This window comes from Mycteria americana, chromosome 18, assembly GCF_035582795.1.
Source record: "Mycteria americana isolate JAX WOST 10 ecotype Jacksonville Zoo and Gardens chromosome 18, USCA_MyAme_1.0, whole genome shotgun sequence".
Lineage (NCBI taxonomy): Eukaryota > Metazoa > Chordata > Aves > Ciconiiformes > Ciconiidae > Mycteria > Mycteria americana.
Genome location: NC_134382.1, coordinates 8,168,021 through 8,187,687, shown reverse-complemented (window position 1 = coordinate 8,187,687; position 19,667 = coordinate 8,168,021). Strand labels below are relative to the sequence as shown.

At 41.0% G+C, this 19,667-nt stretch overlaps 1 protein-coding gene across 7 annotated transcripts in view; it reads right to left on the bottom strand.

The window, feature by feature from the left end:
- The window catches only part of SCNN1D (sodium channel epithelial 1 subunit delta), a 29,712-nt gene extending 10,133 nt beyond the window's left edge, over positions 1-19,579 (bottom strand). Inside the window, exons 1-4 of one of the 7 annotated variants that reach the window (XM_075520165.1) lie at positions 19,111-19,579; positions 17,892-17,980; positions 8,665-11,537; positions 434-762 (exon numbers count right to left, since the gene is read on the bottom strand). In XM_075520165.1, coding sequence (XP_075376280.1) covers positions 434-753 — 320 coding nt within the window. In that variant the 5' untranslated portion in view covers positions 754-762; positions 8,665-11,537; positions 17,892-17,980; positions 19,111-19,579. Of the gene's footprint in view, positions 1-433; positions 763-3,958; positions 4,110-4,483; positions 4,566-8,664; positions 16,501-17,891; positions 17,981-19,110 lie in introns of those variants that run through there. The other 6 variants (XM_075520166.1, XM_075520167.1, XM_075520170.1 and 3 more) reach the window with 6 other exon arrangements.
- Between the last annotated feature and the right edge of the window lie 88 nt (positions 19,580-19,667).

The window sequence follows — 19,667 nt, the reverse complement described above, 5'->3', positions numbered from 1 at the left end:
TATTGTCTCCTTAAAGCCATTCTGCGGTACGAAAAACCAAGCAGAATCAGCTCTAGCATGCATCATTCCAGAGATTGGTGGTTTAGTTACGAATGAATACACACAGTAGCCACGTTTTTCAGGGAAAGACTGTTTTTATCAGAGCACAAAATCAGTTAGCAGCTTGAACCAAGTCACAAGGTAGAGTTCCCTCTATCCTGACTCAGTGCATGAAATAAACTGCTACATGCTGTTGCATCATTCTCAACAAGATCTTATCTTAAAACAAGTTTGGAAATAACAATAGTCCCTTTCCACCTCTGTAAGGCAGACAGACCTCCCTCGACTGGCCTCCCTCTACCTTCAGCCTCCTCCGGGCTGCAGTCACAAAGTTGCTGACCCTTCCTGAACCCTTGCGACTGTAAAGACGTGACTACAGCCAAGCACAGGTTACCTGTATGGGTCCAGATTGCAGATGGTAATGGCTGGAAACATCTTGGGCTCTGAATGCATTGACATGGTCAGGACAACAGGGTAGGCCCAGTACTGGCTGAACATAAGTGCAAATTGCCAGTACAACATGCCAAAGCTGGCAAGTAAAAGCAGAGTCCAAAAAGCTGTTTTCATCCTATTGCTGTCTGAGCATACGAGGCGGATGGTGCCATGGATTGTTGTGTTCTTACAGAAGAACTCAAACATATCCTTGAAGGAATCATAAAACTCAATCAAGCCTTCTTTCTTCTCTTCTTCTTCTCTTGCCACTTCCTGCTCCATCCTCTAAGTCTGTTCAATAAAAAAGAAAAAAAAAAAATCTTTTTAGCTTGTTAGAAAGACCAAGGCCAATCCATGGACTCTTTCAAACAGGGCGCCAATGAGTTTGTCAATAGCAAAAGCGGAAAATAACTGTGAGCTGAGACTTAATCTGTCTTTCCAGCATTTGGACACCAGGAAGTAGCAAAGAGGTCAAACGTTCTGCACGCTGCTGCCGAAGTAACTTGAGGCGTTCTACCACGCTTACGCTATGACTTCTCTGTTAGTACGGATATGCAAAGTTAAAGTGACTAATACGCAAGCTGCTGAGAACTCTGCAGCCAAAGGGATGTGTAGTTTTCTTCTTTCTAAGAATGCTAAGGACCCACATTTAACTCTGAAACATTGTGTCACTGTGCATTAATACAGCTGTGTAACTAATTAATTATTATGAGTATATTGCTAGTGAAACGTGCTGGCCTATAGGCCTGAAACAAGACTGTCTCAGAATTAGCAATATGGCTTCATCCTTATGTCAAGGAATTGGGATAAATGCAACTTTCAAGTGAGCAAACGGGACGAATTAGGATCTGGTTTTAATTTTTGCTGTACGATCTCTCCTTCTGCAGAACGGAGGTAAATAGGATTAATTTCTGCCATCCCTGAAATAGAGCCACTTCCAAGATGAAATACAGTAGGAATTTCATAGTTCAGATGAGCACGATCAGGTATTTAGGAAAGGAAGTGGAGAAAAACACCACCTCAATTGAAACCACAGAGGGGATTAACCAAATTAGGATGTAGATAAAGCATTGCAGATGCTACTTAAAATAAAATGCTCTTGGGTTGTTTCTGAAGACCACAGAAATATCCATTACTGCTACTAACAGAAATTTTGCCACCTATCTCTTACATAAATAGTTTCCTCCAGGAATCTAAAAATCTTCTCCTTCTCTCTATTTTACAGAAGTGGAAAGGAAGCACAGAAACTGAAAATCACCCAAGAAGAGTGGCATAACTGGAAATCAAAATCCATATCTCCTTTGTCACAGTAAGTAAAACATCTACTATGCTACCGTAGACAATTTCAGACTTTATGCTGATGAAAGTGTGAACATTATTTATGCTCATATATTTTATCCAGCACAGACCGAGGGCACCGTCCTAGGTTTTAGTACCAGTTTGGGACATTGGACTAATGTTGACATACTTGCATTTACTGAACATGACATCAAGTCCTGTAATATGTGAGTTTCCAACATTACAGCACTCTGTGAATCACCCTACCTATTATGCTATTAAGAGAAGTTTACTGAGTACACCACTTTGGTCCAACCTTAACTCCAAATAAAAATCTTATAAATACAGTAACAGAGTTTGAAGACAAGGAGCGTGCAAATGACTAAAGAATTGTTGCAAGTGGGCTACGTGATAATGAAATGAAAGCTCAGGCCCTTTACTGAGTTATGGGCCTTGAAGTGTTTGGTGGTGGCTCGGTCTGAGGTGCCGGTGGGGTTATCACAGCTCAGCTGATACATGCTAGTGCCCTGACCTGCAATGCCTTCATCCTCAACTAGACCCCTCCATTTTAAAACATGGCTTTAAAATGGTCTTTTCAAAGGTCCTCGGAATAGGACACTTCATCTGAAATGATATCTGAGAGTTACAAGCTGCTAAGACAATCTCTTCAGTGTACCTATTCATGTCAGAAAGATTAGGAATAATCCTTAAACAGCGAAGAGCACTCCAAAAGCTGTATACCAGATTAACTTTAAAATAGCCCACAAAAGTGTATTATCTGAGAAGGAAACCCAGTTTATCACAAGTTGTTTTCCCCAAAGACCATAACACATACCATGTTTGTATTTTCGAAGATATTTTTTAACAGTAATACAAAACTAACTCAAAGGCATATGCACCTCCTTTTACTTTTATAATTAAACACGACAAATGATTTCTCAAATTTCTTAGATATACTTGCCATTGAACAAGTACAGGAAGCCCAAGCAAAGTGAAATATTTAAAAAAGGGCATGAACAATTAAAAGCAAAGATGTGTGATAAAGACTTGAAGTGGGAGATGAGCAATTCCACTTTTGCTACAAGGAAACACTGTTTTTCTGCAGTGCTTCTATACTTAAACTGGTACTCCCACACAGACTACACAGGGCCATAGCACTCTGAACCACCGGTTACAAACGTTATCAGCCAACCTCACAGCTGAAGGTTTACATCTGAATGCTCCTTCAGTCAAAAAGGACTATCTGTGACAAACTCCAGGACGGAATCCATGGTAGTCTTGCTACCCCGTTACACATTTTTCCAATTAAACTCTTATGCTAAATTGTGTGTTCAACCTTTATCTTATTCAGTTCTTTCATTCTCATTTTATTTAGATAAGAACAAATGAAAATAAGCCTGCAGTGTATGTTAAGAAAGACATTGAATGAGTCCGTAAATATTTATGGTATTTTAAGATAGAAATGAAAATTGTGTGAGACTAAACCAGGAAAATTTAATTTGTTACTGCTCACTAATCAGCCTTGCTCTAATGAGGAAAAGTAGAATAAAAGGTAATAGTTACCAAAAGTGAATGCTAAATCAAATCTATCAAACACACTTTTTCTACCTATAATTTTGAATCTAAAAAAAACCCCCTGTAAACATTCAAACCATGGCTTTCAGAGACAATCCACAATTTTCAGACATTCTGACTGGGCTTTTAAGGCTATGGCTAGTTAGTTCATACCATTTGAATCCGCATTCTTAAAATAACTAGAATGAAAAAGCATATGATAATGCAAAAAACCCCAGAGGGAATCTTTCAAAACACACATGTCTACAGGCAACAGAACATCCTCTCTCCACTGGCTTTTCCCAGATCAGCCTACCGCTAATTTATTTAACATAGCAATTGCAGTCAAGGACTTAACAAAACATGTAACAGCTACAGTGACCAGTTGCCTGTCTAGTCTGTGGTAAGTGCCTGGAGAGAGGCTGCAGGTTATAAGAAAGTCAGTGGAAGTTATACAGCAGTGGCAAACAAGTATATGTTCATGTATTATCACAGCAACTCAATGCTCAACACATACTAAACACTTACACATAAATGTCAGGTAGTCAAAATTCAACCGTGTCTATAGGTATCTATATCTACACACCAATCATACATATATACAGAAATACACAGTAAAACAACTAAGACCAAATTACAAAACACCCCACTGTACCTTGGCAGAAAGTCTATTTTTGAGTGTTTAGAGTAGCCACTAAACTCAGCCTTCAGCTTTATCCCAAACAGAAGACAAGTCTTGGTCCAAAGCTTTCAGATTTCCTTTTCTAACTGACGATACATTGGGAGCTGTCCAGCCTATATGGATCAAATCGATGACATCAAAAGGGGCAGGACTTCAGAAACAGATCATGGAAATTATTCAAAGCATGATCCAGGGAATAATAGGAAGTGAATGAACTGGACAAACAAGTTAACATTAAGGTTACGCTTGAGTTAAAGTTGGTTTGAGTGGTGGTGGTGTGCTCTTTTTTTTTTTTCAATGGCTAGAATAGCGTTTTAGCCATAATTTCTACAAATACCTAGGGAAGTAACCACGGATCCTGTAAGGTTCTTTCCGCTCTGAACTTTCCCATCAAGGAACTAGCTTTCTGCCTGCTTTTCATAGTTTCCGGAGGCTTGCATGATCGCTAATAATTGAAGCTATTAAGGTTTCCACAGGTGTGCTTGAGGAATTACATACCTCAGTGTAATCTGAAATGATCAGCTACTCAGTCTAAGGCACACGTGGCAGTGGATTTCTTCCTGCTTCTCCAAGAATATTGCTCATCTGTAGTGGGCTATCCCATACCTATTAAGAATTTAACTCTTCAGATGTTGAGACTTGAATAGACTAAATCAACCGTGACACTCAATTTAAATCAGAACACCCTGGTTTTGTAATACGGCTTAGTTAAGACTTGCAAAAGTCTGCATAAGTAACGCAGAAGTAGGTTCAGAACTCTGGGACTGCTAAAACACAAGCACCTCAGATTGCTTGCATAATGAGCACTGACATCTGCCCAGTTTGAAAACAGCTCTGCAATGGTTTTGCAAGAAGCTTGTTATATGAAAATATTAATACTCTGGATATGGATAATGTTTAGAGCTCCAAATCAGACCAGCAGAGTTCCTGCCTGCCTTTTAAAATTGGCTGGAACCGGATTTTCTATTACGTTGGAAGTTGTGCAATACTGTCATTTGCAAAGACAATTGAAATTTCTTGTGAAATTGAATTCAAAAAGAAGGGAGAAAGGATAAAGATCAGGGGAAACATACTCTTCTGATTTTGACTGATTTCAATCCTGTTTACATTTTTAACAATTGCTTTGTGCTGGATTTTGTTTTAGAAAAACAAAACATGTAGAACATTCATCTCAAATTTTAAAATGATTATTCAAAAAGACGTGAATCCTATTAAACAGCTGCTATTAATGTGTTTTACCCCTCTTTGTCTCTGAAATTAAAAGGAAATGTCACAAAAATATTTGGAAAATGTTTTAAATTTTTTTAAAAAGCCAGTATTTTGGCATGTAAAAACTAAACTTTTGATTTAAAAAAATCCAATTGTCTCTTGAATGAACAGCTACAGCAGAGCCACTTGTCACTGATCGATGAAGAGGTAAGTAGTTAAATTCTCATTAAAACACTCAGAAAACTGAAAACCTAATTCTCTCACGTTCATTTATTTGTCCCCCACCCTTCTTTCTCTCTTCATTTTATATTGTGCAATAGAAAATGGCAACAATAAATCCTTGACAATGAAATTATTGCACAATGAACATACACAAGACAAATTCTGTTGCTTCATTATGGCTGCAGGCCTCAGCGTAGAGATTCTCTGGCAACACATCAGAACAATACCTTCTGAGCCTGCCATGAATTTTTCCTGCAGGAAATGGAGAAGAACTGGATATGCAGACAACGCTGTCCCTCCAGCAAGATACCATTCTGTTTGCACTTGCCCATTTGTCTTCCTGTATCCTGAACTGGGAGGAGAGGGGAAGAGAACCCTTTCGCTGGTTAAAAAGTAAGTTGGTGTTTCTTTCAAAATACAGAAACAGGTAACATTCATGAGAGAACATTCATGAGAAAGTCCTTTAGGGCTGCAAAAAGGCTATGCTATAATTGTTTTCAGTGGGGCAGAAAATGTTTATTAGTGCTCATCGTACTGTAATGGAGGGAAGGAGTAAGTATATGGCATGCCCCGTATAGCAGCAGCAAATGTCAACGGTTGAATACACCCTCCGGACCTGTTATGCTCTACACAGAAGGATGCCTCCCACGCTGTGAGTTTGCAAACCCCTTTCCCTGAATTGCAATTCGTTCCCCAGTCAAGATTAATGGAATCACATCCCATTTAGTTGATGAAGACATTAGAGGAAAACAAAATAAAGGAATTTTGTCATTTTGCTTTTAAGCTTTTACACTGCTGTCACATACCAAAGGAACTGTCCAAACTCCACTCTTGACCCTTGACTCTACACTAGTCTTGATTATTGTGCATGCTCAGCATGGATGATAAAATGCTCACCTATTTGATAGACTGCTGAAACAGAAATGAAAATCAGGCTGTACAAACATGCCTTTAAATACGTGCCTGTCTTCGTATCAGCACCAGCTCAGAGTAACAGAAGAGAGGGACAAAGAGTATCCTGCAGGCAGAGAGAAGAGACTTGAGCTACTTCACATGGGCGAAAGAGTTACTCAGTGAATTAATGTTCCTTGTGGAATGGACTCGGGCACTTAGGGAAATCTAGTACCAGACGATCATTTTTTTTATCCTTGAATACTTCCTTACAGCTGGTGCACGTGAAAAAAGTTTTGCTCTCTATAGAGCAAACCTCTCATAACACTGACTTTGGCTGTTATTAGACACTAAGCAGATGAACAGCACAGACAAGGTTCAGCAGGTAGAACATTCAGTGTGCCTGCCCCTTACTACATTTGCTGTTGTTACAGGCTTGAGTGAAAGAGTCAGAGATTAAACTGGAGAAGCTTAGTGATGATCTCCAGCTAGTCCCTCTTGCTGTGACCGGCTAGTCCTCTAGAGCTCAAATATTAATATTTTGTCCATATCATTTTAAATGTCCGAAACAAGAGGTGCCACAGTGTCTGGACTTCTTGTGAGAACACTGAATTGCAGTGAGATGAGTCTGACCAGACAGATAAGAGTGCTTTTCCTAATCATGTAAATCACACTCTTTTTGGCTTACACAAGAACAAGAGAGGACACTTCAGCTACTCATTCATGAAGACTTTCCCAGTTGGTTGAAAAGTGCTTGCACTGAGAGGCCTAAAACAAATTAGCAAACTGAAATGACACATCAAAATCCCCCCACTTCTAGCAGTTTTCCCTGCTGCCATACCACACTGTAAACTTCACTGTAATTTGCTGTCCACTAACCACACAAACTGTCTTTCAGTTATTAACTTTCTCCCTTGTTGCATTTGTTTCATATTATCGTGTTCTCTCACGCTTAAGTGTTTCATTACTTTCTATTATTCCTCAACTCGCCTGTGTCTTCTGGAGATTCCCCACTTTTTTCTCTGTATTTTTCTTCGGTCTGTGAGCTGAGAAAAGCAGCCTTTGGCATCCACTCCTCTAGCAGTGGAAGGGATACGGAGCAGATCCTGTACCTTCCTGCCTTCAGCAGTCTTCGTAGATCTACAGTTTAGTCTTGATTTTTAGCAAATCTTGCTTTACTCACGTCACTTGTTCCTGCATGAATGGCGTTTATTCTCCTGGAATGCTCCAGGTTACTCTGTCAAACCATCTTCCTGCATTTTCTCTCATTACACAGGACACAGCATAGCAACCCAGTTTTCCCGTCTCTGAAATCAGTGTGACTTGTCTCCTCTGGTTTTGTGGAAACTCCCTCACAGTGCTTTCTTCATGGCCACTGGATGAGCCAGTCTATTCCTCCTCCCACTCAAAGGCAGAAAAACTTCTGTGGGCAACTATAGAAAAAGGAAACTCCCAGTGTTTCCTCTTTGCATTTGTTGGTTGGCTGTGCGGTGTATGGACTTGAACTGGCATGCATCAGGCTCTGCCTCCTGTATTTTTTCCCAGTTCTTACTAATCAAAACCACTTTGTTGTCTTTTCAAAGCAGAACACAAAATTGTTTCTCTGCTGTCCTACTGGAGAAAGGAGCAGTACTCAGAGGTATTATGGAAGTGCTGACAGCTTGTTCAGTCCTATGCAAGAGGCAGAACAAAGGCAGTCCCTGCCCTAGAGAGCTTCCAAACATTGCTTAATATCTCCTTTTGATCCTGCCCTAAATGTTCCTGAACTGACTCTGATTTTCAGGTGTTCTCCTCATCTCCTGGAATTTCTGTGTTGAAGCTCTGTTCACCAAAATTTCTTCTGGGAATCCGAACATTTATTGCTTTGCTTGTGCAACGCTTTGAGCCATGGCTGAGGGGATCTATATCTTGAAACCACAGTGAGCTATGCCTGCAGAAATGGATCGCATTGGTGTACCTCGGTGTCCCTTTTGCACTGGGTTGCATCCAGCCAAAGCAGCTTCAGATGCTGCAAAGGCTGCCAAACCTGCTCAGGGAAGTAGGTAAACACTCCTTAACTTGTGCTGAGCTCCCTAGTGCTCTGGTTTTATCACCAGCAGTGCCTGAGTTAGCAAAGCTAAAGCTAGCTGGCACATCCTTACAAAACCCAGAAATCACAGCAATGAGCACATGCATATTCTGCTAGTCACCAGCCATTTAAATATGCCTTAATTACACCCCTTGTTATGCAGAGGCCCCATGTAACTCCTGCTTTTCATTAAGCCTCCACCAGAGGCGCATAGGGTTAAATACGCAGCCTCAGTAGCAAAATCCTGCTTGCTTCCAGTATGACCAAGCATTCATTTCCACTCACTCACCTTTCTGAGTAAGATGTCTGTAGCTGCTCCTGTCATCCCTCTGGGATAACACCTGCTTCTTTGTTTCTCTTCCTGTTCTCTGTTCTTGTTTCTTTAGTCACAGGCCTTCATAGATGCTGTTCCACCTGTTCAGCCCTGGCAAGCCCTCAGCCAGTTTCAAAGATTCACAGGCTGGTGAAATCCTGCTTGCTAGTGGATTATTTTTTTTTTATCCTACTCCAGCTCAGACGCAGTATCTGTAGGAATGCTGATGCAATTAGGACGGGCAGAGGTTGGAGAACATCACTAAAAGCTTCTTGTTCTGTGGACATGCAAGATGCAGCCATCCTGGAATCACAGATACCATAACGCCATCATAAATGAAGCCCAAATCTCCCCAGGCAGTTGTCCAAGCTCCCGGAGAAAGTGGTAGATACTACTTCTGGCTCCTGTCTTCTGGCAATAGGCAAGCAGATCTCCCCTGGCAATCCCTACTCCTCTTGGTACTCAGGAGAGAGATTGCAATGCAATGCTTGGTAGCAATTCAGTGGGGTTAATCAATCCAGTAACTTCAGGCTTTCCTATTGGGAACTAGAACAGATGTCAACAAGAGGAAAAGGTACTACAGGATGGCAACTAGGAAGGAGGGGAATGAAGAAACCGGGAACAAACTGCGCAAGGGCAAAACAGTCATTAACAAATCAGTAACTGAAACTAGCTATTACCTAAGTGGCTGTGTCAGCTGTCATACCTCTTTAGATGGATGCTTTTTGGGTTAAATTCAGGTGCAATACTATATTTTCCATCAGCAGCCTCAGAAGGGTTCCTTCACCTTCTCATAGAACAGCTCTATCCATGCCCGAGTCGGTAATTGCAAAGTCATAGCCCCGATGCCCCAACGGCAAACATATCAACAGCTCTATACAGCCTACCAGTGCTGAAAACTTTAAAAAGCATAGTAATAATCCTCTGAATGCAGGTAAACCCTCAGGGAAGGAGCATTGTGGCTGAAGAGAAGACCTGGCTTTTAAAAAGAGATAATTTTGTAACCTTTAAATGATGCCAAAGGTGATCCAAAATGCTAGGCCGATGTAAGGATTGCACAGATGACTTATTTTTGATTCATTCAAACTTGCAGAAGATTATCTGGGAGACCCATGAATGTCCCTGTTCTCTGGGTCTGTTTGCTCTGATGCTAGGGGTGTGCTTATTCATGTGGAAAGCACCGTACTTAGCCAGTAAGCCCTAAGATTCTCTATTAATCACTTGTTTTTCATTTTTTTCATGCCCGGGAAAGCTTTACTAGCCAATCAAAGAGTACAAACGCTGCCATGTGACTTCCATGACCCGTACCTCACCATGAGTAATGTGGAGTGAATAGTCCACCTGAACAGCACAAATATTCCTGGTCTGACCTGTCTGTTGAGCACTAACAGAAACCCTCCACAGAAGTCCCCAAGCAACCCCTAAAAGTTAGATCAGGAATGGTTTGTAACCAAAAGGAGCTAAACTGGCCTAGTGATGTTTTCTCACTGAATTTACCCCATCAGCACATATAAAACCCACATAAAGGCAGAAGTCTACAAACTCTTCACAACCGTTTGCTCAAAGTCCATATCCTGTTTGCTGGAGGGTCCCTGCTTGCCGAGGAGATTTCTGTCCAGTCTCTAGCACATTTAAAACAAACAAACAAACAAACAAACAAACAAACCCCCAGCCACAATGAAAAACAAATGCAACCAGAAGATATTCAATTCTCCCTATGCACCAGAACCACAAAAGCAATAGCAATAAATACAAAACTCCACCCACAGACAAGGGTAGAGTCTGCCACAACACGGACAAAGAAATACCAACTTGAAAGCCTTAAACTCTTGAACTTTTCTCTTCTCTTGCTGTGCAATCTTGGGCAAATCTTTCTGCCTCTCTCTCTCTGTTGCTTCATCTCTGAAACAGACATAATGACACTTTGCAGCATTGTTGAGAGGGTTAATTGGTGTTTGTGTAAAGCTTTGGTGATGTAAGCTGCCATGTAAGCATGATGATGACTATTGCTTTGATACTGCTTGTTAATTGCAACAGGATGGGTTGTAGTTATGCTACAGTATTTAAAAATACATTTTTAAGAGATATTCCTAGATCTCATCTGATATTTTATGATCAGTACTCACTCCTGTATTAGACAAACAGGTGACAGAATTCCTTGTGCATTTAACAATCCTGCAGATACTTTACAACAATGTGCGAGGGGTGCTGCCTACATCAGATCCCATATATTTCAGCCTTTAGCTTTCAGCCTCATCAAATGAGCTCCTTGCAATGCCCATTGCTTAACATAATAGACTTTCTTCTCACTTCGTCAGCATGAGAGGATAAGATCTTGAGATTATTTTCACTTCTAGACCTATTTGTCATAAAGAGGTCTATAGATCAAGAACACTTGTAATTTGCATTTGCCATGCAGGCCATCTAATATGCCTCCAGAAGGGAATGTACATCAGGAGGGCTTATATCCTTTACCTGATATGTTTTCTGAAATTCTCTCTCCTCTTTGAGAGAATGCATTCACTCGTCATACAAGGACTGATAGTTAGGCCTACAATGCAAGTAATGGATTTTGTATGACTTAATTTTGAAAAGTGTCTTAGCATAAAATACCCTGGGTTTCCTCATTATTCCTGGCTTTTTTGACTGGACTCTTCCAGCAGGTTTTGGCAGCAAACATCAACTTCATATTCTATTCCATTAAAAACCTGAGCATTGACTTTGACTTGATAGATCAGCAGCAATTACCTGTGAAACTCTGTTCAAGACATTCCCCGCTTCACCATGCCCTGCTTTGGCACTGCAGCTAGGTTAGTTCTTTGTCAAAGAATACTGTATACTGCACAGATCTGCGTACTAAAGATTAAACACAATAGTGGAGCTACAAAGAGGGTAAGGTTGGGGTTTTTTGCTGTTGGGATGAACAAAAGCAGATTACCTTTGATCTGTCACAGACTTCAGAACATGCCCTGAGCACCCCTCAGGAGAGGACTCTCTAGGACACATTGTCATGAATATTCAGTGTAAATTGTGAAATGGAACATCATTCTGTTATTCTGGGCGTCATAGGAAATCATGCTGCCTTGCTCTTATTTCTGATAATCTGTCTGGCATATATTTATTATTAAGCTGCCCAGAGACTATGCTGGCAGACGTAAATTCTAAGCATTATTTGTACCAATAGTTCCAACAGGCTTCCCTCCTCCTCTTCAAAGGTGTGTCTTCCTGCAAGGCTGCAGCATCTCCAAAAGCTTGCATCAATAAGTGAACTGTTTATCTACACCTGAACTGATCAGAATCTGGCTGTAAAAGACTGCATGTGCTTGTACACTCTGTCTGCTCCAACCATTCTGGTAGCGTGCATGCCCATTTCTCTTCATGGACATAAAGGAAAAAACAGATCAGAAGGGGGAGTGGGAGAGCAAGAATTTACAGCTCAGGCTAAGTTTAGCAGGTACTCTGTGTTGCTTAGTAAGCTCTACAAAGGAAACATTTTATCATTGAAAGGCTCATTTCCTCCTGTAAAGGAATTTGTGTCTAACCAGAGGAAAACAAAACTCTGGTCAGCTTGGCCAGGATCTTCTTGTAGGACTAAATTAATATTTTAAACAAGTAAGAAAAAATATTTTGTCACAAAAACTTGCTATGAAATGGCAAATGATCTCTGTGAAGAATTACTATCTATAGAGATCTGTGTAGAGATTACCTGGCTTTAAAGGAAGGTCAGCAGTAATGAAACCACAGCCATTATAATGGCTTTTGAAGGCATACATCCATCTTGCAAGGTAATAGCTTAATAATGTTCTAATGCTAGGCATGCCTTACTTTGGATATAAAGAGCAATGCAATCATACAAATGTCAAATACTAAAGAAGAGCATGCGGAAGCAATGAAAGGCTCTGAGTGAAAGTGATGAACAGTAAGGAGAAACTGGTATGTCATACTATTTGTCTTTGCATCTTAAGGTGATGTCATTAGAAGGCCACTGATGGCTGCGTACCAATTATCGTTTGGGAAATATAGGATGGAGAGGTAAATGGGAATTGGATCCTGGTGATGGAGCTCCTTACCTAGTACTGGTGGAATAAATAAGGAAGAGGACTGACGTTTCCTCTTTCTGACTCAGAAACATGCCAGAATTATTTTCTAAGTAATACTATCTCCTTGTCAATCACCATAAAGGAGGTCACGCCCAACCTTAGCCAGGCAGGAGAGGAAATCAAAGGAAAAAAAGCTCTGGCTTCAGCAAGTTTATCAGGGATTTATTAGTGCTTAGGTTAAATTGCCTCTCATTTTATTTGGGTCACCTAAGGCTGTCTGATTGCCTGCTGCCTCTCCAATTCAGACAGTAGAAAATGTGAAGTAAAGCACAAAGAGTATGATGCCTGGAAATATCAATCTGGTCTACAAATGAACAACATTGATCATTATCGTAACAGCAGTGATTATGGAAAACAAAGATTATGATTCATGTTTGGCACTTGCTGATGTGGAACCTTTAGTCCAGAGAGCTCAAAATAGGTGGCACTCACCAAATGATTAAGCGTGCATGCTTCCAGTAAATCTAGATAAATAATATTATCCTTTCTTTATACTAGAAGAAAAATGGAGCTTCAAAACAATTGAATGATTTCTTCATGATCAACAATGAATCAGTGAGACTCAGGAACCATCATAGCCCTTGTCTGAAACTCAAGATAATCACCCATGTTGAAGCTATTTATGAACAAATTATGTTTCCATTAAAAAAAAATGATGAGAATCAGTTTCCTAGGGAATCAAAGGGTTTGGGGAATTCTACAAAATAATATAGTTCTACTAGATAATAATATACTATACTTCTGTAATACTATGAAACAAACATGCGCTATAGTGACAAAATGTTCACTGAAGGAAAGTTACTCAGTAAAAGCCAGTATGGTAGTTAAAGCAATAAAACCCCTCAGAAGGACAAAGAACCAAAAATAAGAAAAACAAATAACACACAATACCTCTAAATTGTCTTTTGGCCAAAGATTAAGAAAGAGCCAACTTGGCAGGACTTCATGAGAAAAACAAACCAAAACCCCTACAGCGTTTCATCCATCAATGAAATGGAACTACTTTTAGATGGGAAAGCAGCAAGATGTTTTAATACAAATGACATTGCTCATAGTTTAGACCTGGAAGTGATGCATCCCATATGCACTTGAAATCGGAAGGGAATTCAAGAAGGCAGGATATAATTACTTGAACTAAATCTGGCCAAGACATTAGCATTAATGTCCTATACTCTTATAAAAAGATCTCTGAAGGATTATTGGTCAAGGGTACTTCTTGGTTTGAATGTAAGCTCAGACAGTGGAAAACATGTGATCAGTTACAAACATGACCCTGGGACAGTGATTTAGTTTCTCAGTGTCACCGTTCTCATCTGCACATGGGTAGTTACAATTGCAGCACATTCAGATATCAGTGATGGAGATTCACTATAGATTGAACAGCAAATATCCTCCTGCCTTTAACAAGGTTCAGAATTCCAAATTTCTTTTGTTGAAAGCCCCTCCCAAAAAAGAAACAAAAAACCTCATAAAAGTTTTGCATTCCCCAAAATTAAGAAATACACTTTAAAAAGTTAAGAGTAAATACAGTTCAGCAATATTTATTAATGCTTAAACACAGTACAAAACCAAAATCCTAACTAAGGCCTTTCAGATAACAGTGTCTGGAGCACACATTTTACCTAGCACAAATGAAAAATGGCTTCACCAGCACCACTGAGCTCCTTGCAACTGTGCCTCATCTTTGGCAAACACCGACAACAGCCATGCTAATAAATGGTGCTCCCTTGCTCAATAAGAGATGTTTCTGTGGCTTCCTGAGCTAAATCACCTGTTACTCATGGGATGAATTCTTCAAGGTGATTGTTCAACTGCTACTTCTTCCTCAACAACATCCTAAATATTAATTCTTTCCTTCCCCATGGCTTTGCAAAGTTTTAGCCCCATGCCTGACTTACTTCTTCCAGCCCATTCAGATCAAGGTTGCCAGAGTCCCCTTTGTTCTGAGGCCCTTGAGTATTTTTTCCCCATTTGTTCTCTCCTTCTGCGTTCCATCCAAGCTCCTTGCCCCTCTGTCCAGCTCCGCCCTCACCTTTACTGTGCTTGGTAATCTCCACTCACATCTCTCCTACTTGGGTGTAACACTCCCAAGCCTCCTTCTTTACTGATCCCCGTGGCTTTTGCTTGCTCTGAATCTTGGTTGTATCTTTGGCAACGGAAGAAGCTGCCAGGCAGGATTTGCCCGGCACCTTCAGTTCCCTGAGGCCCCCTGTTCTAGGAGGTAGTCATGAGAGGCCACATGACACTCTTGCACTTATTCACCAGGCAATGATTTCTTTAATGCATCTTGTGCTTGTAGGCAGTAAGCTCTTCCCAGTTAGCAAATTATGCCTTTGTACATCCAAAATATTTACATGGTGCCAGTTAGCCATGGCTTTAGACAGCAAACAAAATGAATAGATCAGTAGTCTCGCTATGATACATGTCAGGGAACACATTATATGTACATGGAATGTAAGAGAGCGCATTATAACTGACTGATCTTCCAATTCCACAGGCTATAGACACTGAAAAACTAGTAAAGGGCCTAGGGGGTAGTTCTCTGTATTCAGGGCTGAAGTAAAGATTCCTGTTTTTTTCACTACTTAAGCTGAGGGACCTATCTTGGTTATCTGAAGCAGCAATGGGTTCAATGGTCAACCCATGAGGTAACTAAAGAAAAAAACCTGCCCGTTGAGTACATATGAGTTACGCAGTTAGGTTCTCTCCTGATCTCACTGTAACATGACTGTTGGTAACAGGACTTGGGGAAATTGCTTCCCCAAGGATATACCAAATGTCTTTCTGGGATACAAGAACTTTCTATTTCATCAGCATTCTCAGTGCTGAGCAGCCTTGAGGCATGGCTGTTCTTCCAAGCGTTCTCTGTCTTTCTGGACAGTCTAAACAGAGATGCTCAGCAGCCACAGCATTGCCACATTTACTGGACAAGATTACATTTGAGTACATGTGAACACTAATTAACCCTCACAACGTTCCTCGGGGTGCGTTTTCTTTCTCAAATTATTTCTTCATCCACCAAGGTCAGCCTCAAAATACTCATTTGACTGCATCCGTGGAGTACTGTATAAAGCACTGCCTTCATTTGATGGAGAAACTGAAGCAAAAGACTTACCCAAAGGCACCCACAAATAGAACAAATTCTGATTCCTGTTATTTGTATCTGACCTGAAAATTTGCAATGCTTTTCTTACGATTACAATTAAAGGAAAATTTTCTGCAGTGTGAAAGTCAGACAGCTATGTATTTTTAAAGAATAATACAAAAGGTCTGTGTTCACAAGCACACAAAGATGTTTTCATGTCCTGTAACCACCCATGTGATCCTGCTGAGGGGCCCATATCAAATTAAAAAACCAACTCCAACCTTTATGAGATAGTGAACTGCCTCACTTGTCTCTGTCCTGGAGTTAGTCACTTTCCAAGTTAATTTAGCAGTATGTACTGATTTACTTGGTGCACTTAATGATTTAAGAACATAAATTTGGAACTTCTAGCTACTTCCCAAGCCCAGGTTTAAAATATGCCTTCAAGACATGATAGCAGTACAGAGAGAGGAAATTCTATAATGTGATGCATTTGCATGTTGGAAAACAACTGGGAAGAAAGAAACTACTCTGAAAGAGAAGTCTCATTCTATGCTATCATTAGTGTTGAGCATAACATAGCAGAGAGATGAATGGACTGTTAATGACAACACACTCGTGCATGAAATACTTTGGGGTTGGGGAACATTAGAGAGAATGACAGAGGTATAAATATGAGCTCTGGAATCCCTTCAGCATTCTGGGGCCTTTATTACAGTCTCCAGGTTCACGTTTCACACATTTCCAGACTTAGACGACTTAGTAGGAATTCCAGTGTAAACACAAAAAAAGACAAAATGGTGTGGCAGAGGAAAAAAAAAAAGGTAATTGTCCTCAGGTCAAAGGGTATAAAACTAGGTATGTATTATATTGCATGAGTTGCCATGGGGAATTTATTAGGTGAAATACATGTAGGCTAATACAGCATTCTAATAATACCTTGTGTTTATACAGTGCTTTTCATCTTGAAGTATAACAATAATTTATTATGAAGAGTTCCTTCTCTTCTGCAAAACCTTCAAGCATTTGCAAACTGTGAGCTCAGATTAGATATAAGGATGAGCGAGTGTAAGAGATAAAACAAAACAGATCAACTGTTACTTCTTTTTTGAAGCAAACCGTTTTTTCCTTGAAGCATTTCACGGCACCAAAATCAAAACAGTTCAAAGAAAAGGGTACGGTTTGATAAACTTCACTAACTCAAGAAGTTTTGATGTGGCCAGAGATGGGACATGTGAACAGTTTGTGTATGAAAGGTCCTGTTATTGTGATTGAAGTCTGAAGTAATCATGGAAAATATTAGACCTTTGAGATGAAACTACCATGAAATTAAAATTTTGACACTCCTCAGCAAACTGAGAATATTTTTGTTTGGTTAGTTTCTCTCTTCATGATTTCACATTTGCTTTTTTTTTCTCTAATCGCTGTCATTTTCCTACTTCCAGAAAAATATTTCTTGTCCATATTTGAAGCTTATGTAACAAAAGCTGTTACATCTCAGTGGGGTTCCGTAAGTCCAAACATCATTTCCGTTTGCTGCACAACTGTAGCTCTCCTGGGGTCTAATACAACAGTCACTTTGCATCAACAACCCCGCCTCAGTGCTCAGGACACAAAGGAAAACTACCTTGCTCCCACTAAAACCGACATATTCTACGAGGACACAATATTTTGCAATCCCCAGTTTGTAAAAACAAAGTGAAATTTAAACTGTACAGGCGGTTTCAAATTTGGTTTTCGCCCATAGGTACTGACATCCCAGCCATTCCCGCCCCCCCCCCCCCTTCTTGCTGTTGATTAACCTCCACAAACCCATTACAGGGAGCCAGGTCTGGACGACAGCCTACGCTACTCTGGCAACAAACAGAACGAAGAGCTTAAAAAGTATGTGGGCTACCACTGCCCTCTATTGGGCACCGGTGCAGGAGTGCTGAAGCAAGCGGAGAGCCGTGGGAACAGCAGGACCTATCCACATGGGAGATGCCTGCATCTTTTGGAACAGCAAGAAAAATTCTGACCTTTATTGCAGTCACGCAGTCCCGTCCCTGAGTCTGTTGCAAACTCTTTGGGCAATTCAATCATTTTCTTTTCTGCCTTTTCGTTTCACCTTAGGCAATAAAGAAAGGTTATTAGCCCAGCGACAGAGGTACGCCTTCCCTTAAACTAGTACCTGCGCTAATAGTTAATGAATACAATACAGCAGGTATGCTCTGCACCTAGAGCACTAAACACAGATGTATAAACCAGGAGCCAACCTCTTCCTTATGTTTTTTTTTTAAATTAAATCTTGGATAATCAAACCGCATGAATTCCCTTTCACAAACATTATCTGGGTTGCAAATATCAAGAAAAGCATTGGAAGGGAGTGAGCGAAAAATTCCTCTCAACTGGGATACAATTCGGTACATAGGTGAGAACCGAAATGTCAAATCATTAAATGTTAGCCACAAATAGGTTATTTCTCAGTCTTTTGAAGAGGAATTTTTAATTGTTTGGTGATTTTTGTGTTTGAACAAATACAATAGGAAATACAAGTATTCAGATTCAATACAGCTGAAACTCAGTCTTGAGCTGGACTCAGATCACCACAGAGAACAGATTAGCGTAACCCGGAGAATAAAGGCTGAGGTGAAATCTTTAGAAAAGGACCATTGCGACTGACATCTGCTCAATCCTGCCTTGCACAAAGTGGCACGTAGATATGATTTCAGTGTAACTTACTTAACATGCTTATTGTGCCAAGAATGACGTTAAGGCCAGGTGGAATTTTGTGTTTTACAAAACACTTCACAATGCCCATCTTGTTGAAATGTTTAATCTTATAAGCGTAGGCATCTCACATGATCCCTTAAGGGAAAGGGCTGTGTGCAATTGTGCTAGACGGTGAGCTAAGGATCGAAGACATCAGAGAACTCTGTGTTCCCTTCAATGGAACAAGATTTTGCAGCATTTTCTCGTAAGATGGTCTGGATATGTGATCTTAAATGAAGAGTGAACAGACACTACATCTTCCTGTCACATTTGGCCTCCTAACTGTAACGGAGTGACTTGCTTTACTCTTCTTGGAAGCAACAAATGCACCAATATGACACAAAATTATTTGCTGTATTTTTATGGGCCTACGGGTGGAATCCTGCAACAAAAAATACTGCCTGCGTACTGAACAACTGAAAACGAGTTTGGATTGATCCATTTTATGCACACTGGGAATCTGAAGAAAAGATTCAGGAGACTTACAGCAAAAAAACACGTACAAACCAATTCTTTTTCAGGAAAGGAAAAAACCTGACAACCCCGAGATCCCTCCCAAATATAATCCTCTATAAAGTTGTAATAATTGACTGGTGATGTCAAAGTACACCGGACTTCGGTTATCACTCTTTCTTTCCTCGCAGTTGACTTTCTGCCTCGACGACATGACCGTTCACGTATGCTTTCCTGACGGCGAGGCCTGCCCATCACCCCCGCGGGGCCTGGAACCAGCCTCATCCACGGCAAAGGCCCCGAAGCCCGGGGCAGCCCCAAGCCGGGGGCAGGCCGCAGCCCCGGGGCCCTGCAGCACAGGAAACCCGGCAGCTTTAGGCCACCAGGTCCCCAGAGCACCGGGCAGGCGGGGCCGCCCCTGCCCCTACTCCGCTGCCTCCCCAGCCGAGGCGCTGGGGCGCGCTCGGCCCCTCAGCAGCTCCCAGGCCGCCATCGCGGGGGCCCGAAGCGGAAGTCAGCTGAGCTGTGGGTGACGCAGCCGCGCCCCGGAAGCGGGGCGGCTCCTTCCCGGAAGGAGACGCCAGCACTGC